The sequence below is a fragment of the Ovis canadensis genome, chromosome 23 (genome assembly GCF_042477335.2).
Source record: "Ovis canadensis isolate MfBH-ARS-UI-01 breed Bighorn chromosome 23, ARS-UI_OviCan_v2, whole genome shotgun sequence".
Classification (NCBI taxonomy): domain Eukaryota; kingdom Metazoa; phylum Chordata; class Mammalia; order Artiodactyla; family Bovidae; genus Ovis; species Ovis canadensis.
In genome coordinates this window covers 46,127,084-46,143,318 of record NC_091267.1, presented here as the reverse complement: position 1 = coordinate 46,143,318, position 16,235 = coordinate 46,127,084, and the positions used below count along the sequence as shown (strand labels likewise).

At 42.8% G+C, this 16,235-nt stretch overlaps 1 protein-coding gene across 5 annotated transcripts in view; it reads right to left on the bottom strand.

Annotated features, from left to right (window-relative positions):
- Positions 1–240: 240 nt before the first annotated feature.
- Positions 241–16,235, bottom strand: part of OSBPL1A (oxysterol binding protein like 1A) — a 219,987-nt gene continuing 203,992 nt past the window's right edge. For all 5 annotated transcript variants that reach the window (XM_069569001.1, XM_069569002.1, XM_069569004.1 and 2 more), the window contains 7 exons: positions 12,788–12,895; positions 11,361–11,450; positions 10,143–10,269; positions 7,451–7,567; positions 6,753–6,876; positions 5,642–5,732; positions 241–1,482 (listed from right to left, as the gene is read on the bottom strand). In XM_069569001.1, the coding sequence (XP_069425102.1) occupies positions 1,380–1,482; positions 5,642–5,732; positions 6,753–6,876; positions 7,451–7,567; positions 10,143–10,269; positions 11,361–11,450; positions 12,788–12,895 (760 nt within the window). In that variant the 3' untranslated portion in view covers positions 241–1,379. The remainder of the gene's footprint in view (positions 1,483–5,641; positions 5,733–6,752; positions 6,877–7,450; positions 7,568–10,142; positions 10,270–11,360; positions 11,451–12,787; positions 12,896–16,235) is intronic.

The window sequence follows — 16,235 nt, the reverse complement described above, 5'->3', positions numbered from 1 at the left end:
AGGTCTTAAGCACACATTGTAAAAAAATATATATTTCCACTCGAGCAGTTTTCTAGCAAGGTTTTCCACTTACTCATTCCCTGCGCTCACACCGAGTGAATACAGTGGCACCATATTCTTCTACTGTACTTACCCAGAAGACACTCAGTGCGAACTTCTTTGTAAGGACACTCTTGACAATTTAGGATCACATGAATTGCAATTGTGAGTATATTTGAAAGTTTAAATGAAACCACACTGTTTAGAACATTCTAAAGCCTTTATTAGCATCAGGTAGATTATTTCATTATAACACTTGTTAACTTTGAGACAGCCATTGAAATAACTTACTGGCAGTTAACCTAAGGCCCCTAGGAGCAAAATCTCAGTCTGGGGTTGGGTAGATAAATACCATATGATTAATGTACCCCAATTAAAGGGGCAAAGCTACTGTACAGTAGGTCTCCGTACATATCCTAAGTACACAGGTGCCTTGAAAACCTGAAATGCACAAGACCTCCTTTTATATAGTTTGATATTTATAATACATGAATACAACTGAGTTTCCCTGGTGGCATTTGCCACTGGAAGTTGAAGCATTTAAAAAGGTTTGTCATTATGTAATGATGGTGCCTAAAACCTCTATTTCTATGGTACTTTTGTGAATTGCTAGGTTTTATACATATTTTCAAACATACAATTCAAACACCTTTTAATTCTAATGACATTAATTATAGAAAATTGTAAAAGTAAATTCAGAGTACTAAAATAAGCAAATGAAATACCTTTTCCAGTTTTGAATTTTCAAATTAGGAATGTCTCTTCCAAACATTCAGGCATTTTTTTTTTTTCTTTTTAGGGATGGGAGGGGGCAAAATTGAGAGGATTAGTGTAAAGAAAAGCCATCTTTTCAGTGTCTTTACAAAATGACATACACCTTCTCTATATTTGAGCATATAAACCTTGTATAGGAGAATTTTAAACATTTCAAAGTTAAATCTAAAACATTCAAGCATGGCAGCATAAAAATATTCAAAATAACTTGATTTGGGTTACTATATAATTCCATAAAGCTAAAGTTACATTTAGGTATAAACCTTCGGTAAATATGGCAACAGCAACCATCAAAAGCATATTTGCCAGCAGTTTCCCATACCTCTGTATAAAATAGTATTCCAAAGAAGCACGACCGGATAGCAGAATTACCCATTTTTCCTAAGACTTTCATCACTGGTATCACCCTATACCCCACTTCTGTTGGGTGAGGTGCAAGTTATCATGAGAGGGTTTTTTTCTGTTTTTTTTTTTAAAAGATGAGTAGAAACCAAGGAAGAAAATTTTAAAACATAGGTTTAAGACTTATCTGCAGATGAGTCAAAACGCCCCAACTTGTCTACATTTTAATAAATGTCAGGCAAATTGAAGTAGTTTCTGTCCCAGTAGCTGCCTGAATAAAGCCAGTCCTGGGCTCCGCTGTAGGGATTAGGGCCTTGATGGAACCACCTGTTAAGACAAGATTTACAAGGGAAACTGTTTGCAATCACAGAATCCTCACTGCTTCACCAGCTTGCAGACTCCCCTACTGCAGTGATTCACTTCATTCTGTGAGCTAGAGGTTTCCAAGACTTAAGAAATGTTTTTAGAGAGCACTTACGTAGAACAACGGGCTTCCCGGGTGGCTCAGTGGTAGAGAATCCACCTGCCAGTGCAGAAGACATGGGTTCCATCCCTGACTCGGGAAGATCCTCTGGAGGAGGAAATGGCAACCCACTCCAGGACAGAGAAGGCTGGTGGGCTGCATATAGTCCATGGGGGTTTCAAAGAGTCAGACATGACTGAGCATGCACCCAGTCGTGCTCAGAATATGTAAAACAATATTCTGAAATGTGTAATAAGACCACTTGAAAGATAAGGATTTTCCATGGCATTCAGTAACGGTATCTAATTGTCCACCACTTACCTTCCAGAATAAAGCAGCATTTAAGCAATGAGGAATAAGGACTCAGGGTGAGGAGACTTTTACAGTCTACCTACAGTAATAGGAAGGTGCCTGATTCAGAGTAAATCTCCCCACCCCAAAATACTACTTCCATTTCACAAATGAGGAGCTCAATGTCAGAGAAGTTAAATAACTTGCTCAAGCTAACCATGATATCAAATAAGCCTTTTTAAAGATCAGTTTCCAAACATACTATGTTACACATAATCCACTGAAATTAATCTGGCCCACATCTTCCTTGGTCTCTTTCCACACTAACGTAGATTTATAGGCTGCATCTAGCTTCTAACAGCCTTACCCATCTGATCAAACTCTAGAAAAAGCTGCCCTAATTTTCTTGCCCTTTAAAAGAATTCACCCATTTCCTAAATATTCCCAGCTTTCTTGAGGTAATGGAAATGCAAAATTACTTCTTCAAAAGGTTCCAATTTCAATTTGTGTAACATTTTCTAGTAAGATTTAGTTTTTCAGAGTAATATTTATAAAAAGTTTCATGTCTGTCATTCTTTCCAAATAAATTGCCTCAAAAATATTTAACAATTAAAGTGAGGTTAGATAAATCCCAAGTGGTCCCTGTTAACCACTGCAGCAACACGAAAAGCCCCAAGACGGAAAACGTGCTTCAGATTAGGCGAATTCCTTGAAGGCTGAGAAAGTAAATGCCCATTAGGCCCAGATTTCTAAATTATTACAGAAGTTATTTGGCTTTGGGGACTAACTTTTCCTTAATTAAAAAATTTTAAAGTCAAATATCAGTATCAAATATTTATCAAGATATGTGTTTCTTAAGACTTTGGTAACCACGCTGAAAACACTTCAAGGATTTTTCTTTGATCAAAGTCACAGAATTTTTGTCTAAATGAAGCATACAGTTTCACTCCTTTTGGTCTCAGAAGTCCAAGCAATAAAAGCACTTTTGTAACCAGGCTTAACAAAATCCAAGCACTTCAGAAAATCAATCAAATCAAAATCAAGGTCATCAAAAATGACTCTAAAAATTAACCAAGCCTCAGGCCTGCACCACAGGACTTCCTCCATACAAAGTGGACAACGGGCAAGTCACATGCAAAGAGACCACAGACCAGGAGATTCAATAACAAAGGACTTTTTTGGATTCACACATAAGCCACTGAAGGCCATGTCTGCAGGGCCTCCCTGTGCGGAGCACTTGTTCTTGGGAAGAACTGGAACACAGCACGGAAGACAATCAGGTTTGAGGATCTGATACTAAGGACTAGAGTTTCTCTCAATGTCTGGTCTTCTCATTTCCAGCACTCAGGTCTGGAAACCTCTGCTGCTGTCGGTGTATCCCCTCCACAAACAGAAAAGTCCATGCTGTCTTTCCAAAGTCAAACACTTTAGACAAGCATGGGCAAAAAAAGAGGGGATGGGGAGATGTCTTTGCTGCCTTTTAGTCAATGTTTCTAAGAATCCATGAGTCTACGTCAGTAATGTGTGTGAGTCAATGACTGACATGTGTGTGTTAGTTGCTCAGTTGTGTCCAACTCTTTGTGATCACATGGACTGGAGCCCGCCAGGCTTCTCTGTCCATGGAATTCTCCAGGCAAGAATACTGGAGTGGGTTGCCATTCCCTTCTTCTGGGTGTCTTCCTGACCCAGGGATCAAACTTGGATCTCCTGCATTACAGGCAAATTCTTTACCATCTGAGCCACCAGGGAAGCCCCATGTCAGTAATACAACATTCTATAATGTAATCAGTAATATAACATTCTACATAATATAACATTCTAGAACGCGGTTAATTCTGCATCATGCTCTTACTGGGGGAAGAGAGGGCTTCACCACATTTTGTGGCGTCATCACCCACCTTCTCTTCAAAGCCGTGTCTCTCCCCAGTCCCACCCCTTCCTCTCCACATAACCCCACTTGCTAAGGTCTCTGGGCTTCTCTCAGAAAACAGCGCAGGCTCACAAGCAGGCATTTTCATGTGTATGAACTGCAGTTTAAAGCCTGAAAAATCCCAGAGCCTGAACTTTTTTCAAATGATTGAAACTGGTATCAACATGAAAGCCAGCTTTTAGTGTGGATGAGTTTGGGACAGGTTATAGTAAGGACGGGTTTCAACTCACCCCTGCAAAACACACCCCTTTAGAAGCTGCACAACCTCTACCCCGACACAAACTGAACCCAGCTGCTCAAAAAGCACATTATCAGCCAGAAGACCCAGTCAGCGAACACCACCTCTCACCCCTAATGGGAAAGGGCTCCAAGCACATATTCTTTTGACCAAGGGTCAGCAGCATCGTTTTTAATGTCTGTATATCCATATAAGAACTATGGATGCTAAGAGACAGCAGTGGAAGCAAGCATGTGTAAGGCTCCAAACTGGAGCTCACAAACCTAGCTTCCAGTTTTATTTCCAGGCCACCACAGAGCTGTCCAAAGCTCGTTGCTTTCTGAAAGTAAGACTTCACTCAACAGTAAACATGCTTATTGGACTTTCACTTACTTCGCACACTTGAAAATGTGGTCAGAAAAATAAAGGAGTTAATTAGAAATACAGCACAAAGTGGGCTTTCTGGAAAAGACTAAAAACAATGATAAAAACTTATCAAGTCTTTTCAGAAAGGATTGTACTAAAGCAGTGTGGTTTTGGTTTTTGTGGCTCTTTCTAATCATGGTCTGCAGGGTGTACTTGTCCCTGAGCAACTCTCTCAAATGAAATACAACCAGCATTTGTTTCTTCACGTACAAGGGGATTTCTAGACTAATGGCTTTCAGAGGTCCCCCGGATTCTGCATGTGCGCGGGTGGGAGAAGGTGAACCTCGATGCTCAGCCCTCATCCTACCTCCGCAGCTCTGTGGCCATGTGCTCTGTATTTGCAAATTCTTCGTATGTTCATTGGCAAGAAAGATTTTGATGCTAACAAAAAAGAATCCCAAAACTGTTAGACTTGATGATACCTAAGATCATTCCTGGTTCTAATAAAGGTAGAAGATGCCAAAGGGGCTACCAAGTAATATCTTCTAAACTGTTTGTGAAATTATGCCCACACTGGCTCTGAAATTTACTTAACAACTCTGAATAATGGGACAATGGTTTCTATTATATAAGTGTAAAAAATGTTTTCGTTCTATTCCTGTTTATAAGAGATTCTATTACTCAACCCAAGTGACTAAGTAACTCCTGATTCTTTTGAAAATTTTTCAAAACTTGGACATTTTACTGCCCAGTTTCTGATTCTTATTGGAATCCAAGATGTCACTTTAACAAACTGTATTTCCTCGATGTGTGCCATGTTTGGAAGAGTAAAGGAATTGTCTAAATGTCCTTGGATCCATGATATATGTATAAGCAAAGCTCCTAAAATTTACTCAAACAACTCTGAGCCTGTTTCATACCAAAATCTGTAACTCTACTTTCCCTCTTATAGAAGGGACAAGTGTTTTGCTGGATAAGGAAGAGAGTTTGCTTAATTGACATCGACCTGTGTGAATTGTACAGAAACATTTTAACCTTAATTTCCAAATAGTCCTTTTTCTTTGCACATGTGCAGCCCTTTCAGCTTGAACTTGGTCAAAGGAAAGTACTTTTCTCTCACGCCCAGGGACAACTCGGAGGGTGTGGTGAGCCCCGCTCTGTAGTCCACACATCTGCCAGCCCCCCACCTCCATCCACACACCCCAGCCCCTCGGCGCACCTCGTCTTCCAGTCCTCCTCCGACTTGGACCTGTTCTTGCGGGCCGCTCTCTGTTTCTCCTCGAGTCGCTTTTTTTCTTCACTAGCTTGATCTAGAATCAGCGTAGCAGTGAAAAAACAGTTATTGTACGAGCAGAGGCTGCCCGGAACAGCACCTGGCACACTCACTCCATGGAGGCATGTGGTAGCACAGCCACCCTTTATCAGAACACAAGCACCACAGTTACGGCATGTCAAAACTTAACACAGCCCCAAGCTGGTGAGAGATGACGCTGGCATCCAGGACCTCTCACCTCCTTCCACAGCCTCTGTCTTTACCCAAGGAGCCTGCTTATTCTTAAGACCTCAGAAGTCATGTTAAAATGCTTCCCTGATGGTCCAGAGGCTCTGCACTCGCAATGCAGGGGGCCCGGGTTCAATCCCTGGTCTGGGAACTAGATCCCATATGCCGCAACTGAAAGCTTCCCCATGCTGCAACTGAGATCTGGCAAATTAACACACATGTGCTTAGTCACTTCAGTCGTGCATGGCTCTGTGCAACCCTATGGACTGTAGCCTGCCAGGCTCCTCTGTCCATGGGATTCTCCAGGCTAGAATACTGGAGTGGGTTGCCATGCCCTCCTCCAGGGGATGGATCTTCCTGACCCAAGGATCAAACCCGAGTCTCCTATGTTTTCTGCACTGGCAGCAGGCTCTTTACCACTAGCATCACCTGGGAAAAGTATAGGTGCTCAGTCATGTCCGATTCTTTATGACTCCAAGGACTATACCCCGAGGACTAGTCAGAGGACTAGCCCGACAGAGGACTAGTCTCCTCTGTCCATGGGATTCTCCAGGCAAGAATACTGGAGTGGCTTGCCATTCCCTTCTCCAGGGCATCTTCCTGACCCAAAGATAGAACCCAGGTCTCTTGCATTGGCAGGTGAATTCTTTACCATCTGAGGCACCAGGGATGCCTTGTGTTAACACCTAAAATGCTAACATGTAAGATGCTTGTGCGAACATATAAAATGTTATGCCCTAACAGACTAAAACGCAGACAGTGACTGGGAGTAAGGCAAACCATCCTCCTCAAAGAAATCCACCTTCCCTGGAGCTGCCAGGCACATTACCTATCTCCCCATTCTCCATGGCTCTGATGTCAGGCCGCAGCCTGCAGTCTGTCTTAGGAATCACGCTCTCCATCTCCTTGTCTACTTCATTCAAAACCATTGCAAAGCTAGTAAAGTTGTACATCTAAAAAGAAGAAAATGTTCAGATTAACATGTACTGGAGGTTAATGCAGAATGAAACCCTGAGGCTAGAAGATTCTACGGGGATCCCCTGCTCTTTTCTAGGGTGATGATGGCCGGCCTCTCTGCACCCACACATCTCCATGTTTTCTCCCAGGTCTGTGCCAGCTGTGGGAGTCTGTCTCAAGGAAACCCCCCAGGTGACACCACCATCACCTCCAGGGAGAACTATGAGTAAACCAACAGTCTCCATTTACATGAAAAGTCTCATTTGGTAGACCTGGCTGCATCACCACGGACTTAAAGAGAGTCAGTCCTACTCCTCAGTAAGTATAGAGGAAGCCCCTTCAAAGGCCCACACCCGTATGTATGGAGGAAGCCCCACAAATGCCCACCCCAAGGCATCTTGGCCAGACACCAGGAGGCCTGGGCGGCAGCAATGCCAGGGCCTGGGCGGGAACCACAGAGGGATGACTGAGGAGCAATTCGATGACCCGCTTCTCACCCCCGCCCTCCTCTTGGTTCCATCCAGGCCGGGCAAAGAGCGCCATCAGATCCAAGTAAACAGGAGGCCTTACCTGGGCCGAGTTCGGAGGCCGCGGGGCTATTCGCCACAGGAGAACGCTCCCGGGGATGACGAACACACTCTCGGAATCCGGCATTGGCATTTCATCCGACTCCTCAGAAGCACTCACCTGGAAGAGCCAACAGAGGAACAAAACCGAAATGCTTTGAAAAGACTGTGCTTACAACCGTGAATATTCCCCAGAAGGACTGATGCTGAAGCTGAAGCTCCAATACTTTGGCCACCTGATGCAAAATGCTGACTCACCAGAAAAGACCCTGAAAAACTGAGGAAAGGGCCGGGGGTGGCAGAGAATTAGACGGTCAGATGGCATCGCCAACTCAATGGACATGAGTTTGAGCAAATTCTGGGAGTTACTGAAGGACAGGGAAGCCTGGCGTGCTGCAGTCCATGGGGTCGCAGAACATGACTGACCACCACCACCAACAAATTGTAAAATAAGCAGTTTTCATTGTGCGGCATTAGAATGCAACCCCATGAGTGCCAGGGCACCGAGCCTTTCTCACTCTCACAGCCTCACCTTTCGATCCAGGCCAGGAAGCCAATAAATGCGGGTCGAGTGACTGAGTCCATGCTGGGAGCCTGCAAGCCTGTGTTGTGTCATTTTTAGGGGCTATGGGCAAAAAGGCTTTACCATCACCACTGCAGTCATCATGCCTTTACTGTCGTGTTTTGATATTTTTAAAGCTTTTTTTAAAATCCAAAATAACTCATTTAAGTAGTTCGTGGAACATTATGAGGGCAAGAAAAGGTTAAATTCTTGGAGCATTTAACTAAATTTATCAATGACCCAAACCAGCAGGGATCCTGAAAGTTTTCAATCGAAAGACGTCAGGCTAAAAAAGAAAGCAGCATCTCCACTGCCTGCCTGCTCCCTCCCCTTCCCCAGTGGAGCTATGCCAGCAGCTCTCTGTATATTTAGTCCTTACGTAACTAGCCCATAAAGTTTTATATATAAAGAATTTAAGCCTTTGGAAAGTGAAGTCATATTCCCAATGTCATTGTTACCAAATCTAGAACTACTGGCTGAGACATGGGATTTTAAAAACAGCAACAAAGAGGGGACGACACTGGTAACAAGCTTCGCCTGGCATCTCAATATCCTCAGGAGCATCAGAAACCCACAGTGGCCGAGGCCCTGGGAGGTGAGACTAGACATGGGGAAAGCGTGAGGGTGCCTTCTCCAAGGGGCAAGGCCCTTCTGTCTGCAAAGACTGACCGGGGCTTTATGGGACATGAGGGAGATTTTCTGGAATTTCCGCAATGCCTTCTGCTGTACTGAACCCCACTTCTGCAAGGGGAGAGCAAGGCTCTGCCTCTTGCAAGCAACACAGCGGGGCGAGGGGAGCCGGGAGCAGAGAGCCAGGCTGTGATGCTCAAAGAGGATGGTACCTGAGCTGTCTTCACCCGGGGCCCCTGACCTCTGTCAACTGCTCTGACACGACGGTGCCATTACTGTCTCCATTTTACAGATGAGGTGCTGAGGCAGAGAGAGGGTAGGGATCTGCCTAAGATCAAACCACTCAGAAGCGGGGGAGGCAGGATTCCAAGCAGAGCTCATGTTCTGATCCCTGATGCCCGTTACTGGAAAAAAATAACCAGTCCTCCAACGCTTCCTGTCCAAACAGGTGCAACCTCTCTCTAGCTCAGACTCCAGTGAGCAGTCCAGCCTCCCAGGGTCCTGCGACAAGAAGCTGTGGCCTCACAAGGGGAGAGTCTAAGGTTGAACTGTCCCATTAGGAGGAAGCTTCCCAAGAGGAGGATGGCCGTCAAGCAACAATTTCCCTTAACTGTGATGCTCTCAGCTCCCGGGATCTCAGATACAGAGGAGGGCAATAACACTGCTGTCCGCATGAAAACCCACCTGATTATTCTGGGTGTAATTTCAAATATTCAGAAGAGCTCAACTGCTAACGCACATAAACAGAAAGGAGAGTAAGAATATTTGTCTAAGACGAACTCCAACTTTCCAAAGCGATGTGAATTCAACACTGTGTGTGTAACTGCATAGCACACACCCATACTCCATAGGAGAGTATCCCAAGCATTCACTAGCAAGTCCGATCATCTGTTCATTACTGTATAGCACATGCAACTCTGCTCAATGTTATGCGCCAGCCTTGACGGGAGAGGGGCTTAGGGGAGAACAGATACATGTATATGTACGGATGAGTCCCTTTGCTGTTCACCTGAAACTGTCATACCATTGTTAAATCAGCTATATGAAAGTCACTCAGTCATGTCTGACTCTTTGCGACCCCATGGACTGTAGCCTGCCAGGCTCCTCTGTCCACAGGGATTCTCCAGGCCAGAATACTGGAGTGGGTAGCTGTTCCCTTCTCCAAAGTGTCTTCCCAACCCAGGGATGGAACCCAGATCTCCCACATTGCAGGCGGATTCTTTACTGTCTGAGCCACAGGAAAGTCCAAGAATACTGGAGTGGGTAGCCTATCCGTTCTCCAGCAGATTTTCCCGACCCAGGAATCCAACCGGGGTCTCCAATTGGCTTTAGCCAATGCAAAATGTTTTTGGTGTTAAAAACAGCAACAAAAGTAAAATTTAAAAAAAAAAAGGTCAAGGAGAAACATCACATGCATGGCACCAAGTATAAAAGGTAACACCGTGACCCACTAACAGGCCACCATCCAGGGATCCCCTCGATACCATCTTCTGGGATTGTTTACCTGTTTGCTGTTCTTCTTCTCTTCAGTATTTTTCTTATCATTTTTTTTGTAAGCATCAAACGTGGCTGGGTCAACACTGTACAAACATTCTGTCCATTTCCCGTAGAGGGCACAGAGCTTCTTTTTACTGCCGAGAGAAATCAATGCTGAGCCAACAATTAAACCAGTGTCTTGGGGTAACTGAATATTATCATAAACTGAAAGTACTAGTCACTCGGTCAAGTCCAACTCTTTGCAACCCCATGGACTGTAGCCCACCAGGCTCCACGGAATTCTCCAGGCAAGAGTGCAGTGGGTAGCCATACCCTTTCTCCAGGAGATCTTCCAGACCCAAGGACAGAATCTGAGTCTCCTACATTGCAGGAAGATTCTTTGCAGTCTGAGCCATCAAGAAAGCCTCTCTTTTCATAAATAAAGATGCTTACGAATCAGATTCTTTAAAGAAATGGGTATTTCTTGCAGAAGAGTATTTCAATTTCCTGAAATGCTGTTTCCTAGATAACAGCAGGAAACCTAGACAGCATGTTAAAAAGCAGAGACATTACTTTGCTGACAAAGGTCTGTCTAGTCAAAGCTAAGGTTTTTCCAGTAGTCATGTATGGACGTCAGAGCTGGACTACAAAGTAAGCTGAGCACCGAAGAACTAATGCTTCTTCCAACTGATGTTGGAGAAGATTCCTGAGAGTTCCTTGGACTGCAAGGAGATCAAACCAGTCAATCCTAAAGGAAATCAGTCCTGAATATTCATTGGAAGGACTGAAGCTGAAGCTCCAATACTTTGGCCACCTGATGCAAAGAACTGACTCATTGGAAAAGACCCTGATGCTGGGAAAGATTGAAGGCAAGAGGAGAAGGGGATGACAGGATGAGATGGCTGGATGGCATCACTGACTCGGTAAGTTGGAACAAGCTCCAGGAGTTGGTGATGAACAAGGAAGCCTGGTGTGCTGCAGTCCATGGGGTCACAAAGAGGCAGACATGACTGAGCAACTGAACTAACAGCAGATTTTCTTTATCTTCCTTTTTAAATTTTTTTGGCCAGACCACACCACATGTAGGATCTTAAGTTTCCCCATCAAGGATCGAACTGTGCCCCCTGCAGTGGAAGCATGCAGTATTAACCATTGGACCACCAGGGAATCCCGGTGTTGGCAGATTTTAATAACAACACTTAGTGAACAACACCTGTACCAGTCAACATTTAAAATGGAACTTTACCTTTTATCTTGAATGTAGCCTTCAACTTTGTGTAATTCTTTACCAAAAAGGCCGCACGGCTTAAAATTCAACACGCATTTGTCCCCAGTCCTGTAAAGGAGACAGTGAGCTCAGGTTATTGTTCAACATGGAAGCAGCAGCAGAGAACAGTGACTCTCTGGCAGCGCCTGCTGTTTAATGATTTTCTAACTCACACAAGGCTCCACACAGAGAGTATCACAATTAATCCATAATCAGTACTGAACCCACCACAAAGGAAAAGCAAGCAAGATCCATAAAAAAATAAGTGAGTTGCTGCTATGGAATGAATATCTACCTACTCCTCGTTCCAATTCATATGGTGAAGCCTCATCACCCATGTAAGGCTATTTGCGGGTAATCTGGTCCTAAGGGTGGAACTGAATGGATGCATGGTCTTTGAATAAGAGACTTTGGGGAGATGATCCCTCCCTCTGCCCCGTGAAGATTTGAGAAGATGGCCAACTTGAAACCAGGAAGAGGGCCTTCCCCCAGCACTGAGTCTGAGGCCACCCTGACCTGGGCCTCCCAAGTCTCCAGAAGCATGAGATATAAATGCTGCCCTTGAAGCCACCCAGTCCACCATGTTCTCTCACCACAGCCCGAGCTGACTAGGACACGGGCCTAGGCTCACAGTAGAATTTGAATCCACCTCTTTCCAACTCTCCTATCCCTCCTGTCACTGGCCCCATGTGAACAATACAAGCTAAACGGTGTCAGCAAGATGAGCTGAGGGAGGGAGGAATGAAGATTCCCTGAGGCTGCCGAAGCTCTGAGTTCACCAGTCTTCCATAATTAGAGACTTAAAAATATAAACTCTATTCATTAAGGACTTCCCTGGTGGTCCAGTGGTTCAGCATCCAAGGCAGGGGACATGGGTTCGATCCCTGGTCCTGAATATTCCACATGCCATGAGGCAACTTAGCCTGGGAGCCCAGCTACTAAATCCTGTTCATTAAATGGACTGGCTTCTATTTACTACAGAGTTACACTGCCTGGTTCTTAAGTTGTCATTAGACTCTACTAGAATTTTTTTTTTTAATTTATCCACATATACAGAACTTTTAAAAATGATTTATACATATATTCTTGGCCGAGCTGCGTAGCTTGTGGAATCTAAGTTCCCCAATCAGGGACTGAACCCAGGCCTTCCACAGTGAGAGTGTGGAGTCTTAACCACTGGACTGCCAGGAAACTCCTTGTAACGCAATGCACTTTTTTTTTGGCCACACCACATGGCATGTGGAATCTACATTCCTGGACCAGGAATCAAACCCAGGCCCCCTTCATGGGAAGTGCGAAGTCTTAACCACTGGGCCGCCAGGGATGTCCTCTACTAGAACTTTTACAGAAAGACTACCAGACCCCTCTGATGCAAATGAAGGGACGGGGACGATGAACCATCTCACTTGTGGTTTGTGATCTCCACATTGCCGTATTGCTCAATCCAGAGCTTTCCCACGATGATGTTGTGCACACAGCATGTAGGATTCGTCCACGTATATGCTTCATTGTGTCTAGAAAACAGAAAGCCAAAGCCCAGACAAAGAAGTGAGAAGTGTTACTCTGTTTAAAAAGCACATCTGCCTCAAATGCCATGACTCAGGATAACCTATCAGGCTGCTGGAGAGCACTCAACTCTAAGACTATAAAAACTGCTGATGTTAATCCCAGTAAAATAGGTATCATTTGGTTGATTCTTATTGTTTCTTAAAAGGATGCAAAAACTTCAAAACAAAACAAAACTATGCTTCTACCAAACTCCAAATTAAACTATGTACATAACCATCTTAAGCCTTCAAAAGTTTGGTGAAAACATAATAAATTTAGAGGTAGAAAAGAAAAATGGTCTATTTGGTACTTTCCAGCTTGCCAAAGGGAAAAACTTGTGTATGTGAGTAAGTTCCAATTTTACACATTCTTTGCTTTTGAAAACACTCATTTTACATCTTCGTACACTTATGCTTAAATGTATTTTTAATTCACAAGCAGTAAAATTCACTTTTCTTGGGGTTATCTAGTTCTGTGAGCTTCAGCGCATGTGTAGATCATTGTAACTAGTACCACAACCACCAATTCCATCACACCCTCCACCAATTCGCTCATGCTGACTCTCCATGGTCAAACCTTCCCCCACCTGGAATTCCTAAACAACTCATCTGTTCTCCATTGCAATAGTTTTGCCTTTTCTAGAGTGTCATATAAATGGGATAATACATCATGTCCCCTTTGAGATTAACTTCATTTGTATAATACATTTTAAATTCTATGTATCAATAATTTGTTCTTATTTCTGAGTAGTATTCTACTATACGGATGTATCACAGTTTAACCATCTGGGCTTCCCTGGCGGCTCAGAGGTTAAAGCGTCTGCCTTTAATGAGGGAGACCCGGGTTCGATCCCTGGGTCAGGAAGATACCCTGGAGAAGGAATTGGCAACCCACTCCAGTACTCTTGCCTGGAGAATCGCATGGAGGGAGGAGCCTGGTGGGCTACAGTCCAAGGGGTCGCAAAGGGTCAGATATGACTGAGCGACTTCACTTTCCTTTCCTTTCCTTTAACCATGTACTCACTGAAGCATGCTGGGTTGCTTTCAGTTCTTGGTGATTATAAGTAACACTCCTATAAACATCTGGGCATGGGTCTTTGTGAAAATACACCTCTTTATTTCTCCAGAGTAAATGCCTATGAGTGAACTGAATCATCTGGTTAACAGAAGGTCAACTCTGTAAGAAACAGCCAGACTGTTCTCCAGAGTGGCTCTACTCTTTTACCAGATCCCCCAGTAATATATGAGATTTCCGGTTGCCCTGCATCCTAGTCAGTACTTGATACTGTCAGCTCTAAAAATTTTGATTTTAGACATTCTAACAGGTGTGCAGTGGTATCTCACTATGATTTTAATTTTGCATTTCTCTAATGACCGATGCTGTTGAGCATATTTTTGCGTGCTCATTTGTCATTCATATATCTCTTTGGTAAAGTAACTGTTCACATCTTTTGTCTAATTTCTTACTGGGTTGTCTGTTTTCTTACTGTTTTGAGAATGCTTTATATATTCTAGATACAAGTTCTTTGTTGATAAATGATTCACAAATAATGTTTATCCATCTCTAACTTCTCTCTTTGTTCTCTTAAGAGTGTTTTTCACTGAACAACAGATTTTTATAAAATCTATCAATTTTGTTTCTTCTAGATTATCCTTTGGTATTATAAGATGTCATTGCATAACCCAAAGTCATAAACAGTTTCTCTTGCTTTCTTCCAAAAGCTTAAAGCTGTACATTAGATTTTAGCCTATGATCTACGTTGGGATCATTTTTGCCTAGGATGTGAGGTGTAAGTTGAGGTTCATTTTTTAACACATGCATGTTGAACTGTTCTCACACCATTTGTAGAGAGGACTGCCCTTCATTACTCAATAGTGCTTTCTTTCACCTTCATGAAAAATCAATGGACCATGTTTCTGTGGGTCAGTTTTTGGATGCTATTCTCTGTTCCACTGATGTATGTGTCTGTCTTTCTGTCAATACAACAGTCTCGATGGCAACAGCTTCACTGTAAAGTCTTAAAATTAGGAGGTAGGAGTCTATCATTCTGTTCTTCCTTTTCAAAACTATTTTGGCTACAGTGTTTCATCTGTCTTTCCAAATAAATTTTAGGATCCACTATCTCTTGATCTACCAAAATTCATCCTAGGACTTTTAAATTTGGATTGTGTTAATACACACTGTTTATAGATCAATTAAAGGAGAACAAACATACGAATTACATTAAGGATTCCAAGTACAGTGAGGCATGGTAGATGCTCCATTACTCAAGACAGCCTTTGATTCCTGTAACCAGGGTTTTATAGCTTTCAGCCTGTGGATTCTGTACATATTATCTTTATTCTGCTGTTGAATCTATCCCAGCTATTACATTTGTTATTGTATTTTTTCAGTACTAAAATTTCCAGAAATATGTCAATTTCTTTGCTTCAATGTCTTTCTATTCACTTTAAGAGTATTCATCTTTATGTCATGGAGTATAATTATAACAGCTGCTTTAAAATCTCTGATACAAATTTCAATATCTGAGTCACTCTAGGATTAAATTCTGTTTATTACTTTTTCTCCTTCTCCTTCTTTTTCTCATATAAGGAGGTCATAGAGTATTTGTCTTTCTCTGACTTCTCTCACTTAGCATAATGTCCTTGAGGTCCAACCATGTTGTTGCAAGTGGCAAGATTTCATTCTTTTTAATGGCTGAATAATATTCGTGTATGTGTGTGTACCACAATTTCATTATCCATTCATCTAATGATGGATACTTGGGTTACTTCCAAATCTTGGCTGTTGTGTGGAACAGGTATATATATATTAATATAACACATTACACAGGTATAATATGTATAATAATGTCATGGGGGTGCAGATATCTTTTTGAGATAATGTTTTTGTTATCCTTGGCTAAGTATTATCCCAAAGTGGAATTGCTGGATCACGGTAGTTCTACTTTTAATTTTTTGAGGAATCTCCAAATTGTTTTCCATCGAGACTGAACCAATTTACATCTGCCAACCATGCACAAGGGTTCCCTTCCACTGTGGTTTGATTTGCATTTTCTTGATTAATGACATACAGTATCTTCTCATTCCTGTTGATCATCTGTATGTCTTCATTGAAAAAAATGTCCATTCAGATTTTCGGCCCATTTTTTAATTACTTTTTTTTCTTTTGCTACTGAGTGGTATGAGTTCTTTATGTATTTTGGATGTTACCCTATATGATTTGCAAGTATCTTCTCCTATTCAGTAGGCTGCATTTTCATTTTGTTGATGGTTTTCTTTACTGTGCAGAAGCTTTTTAATTTGA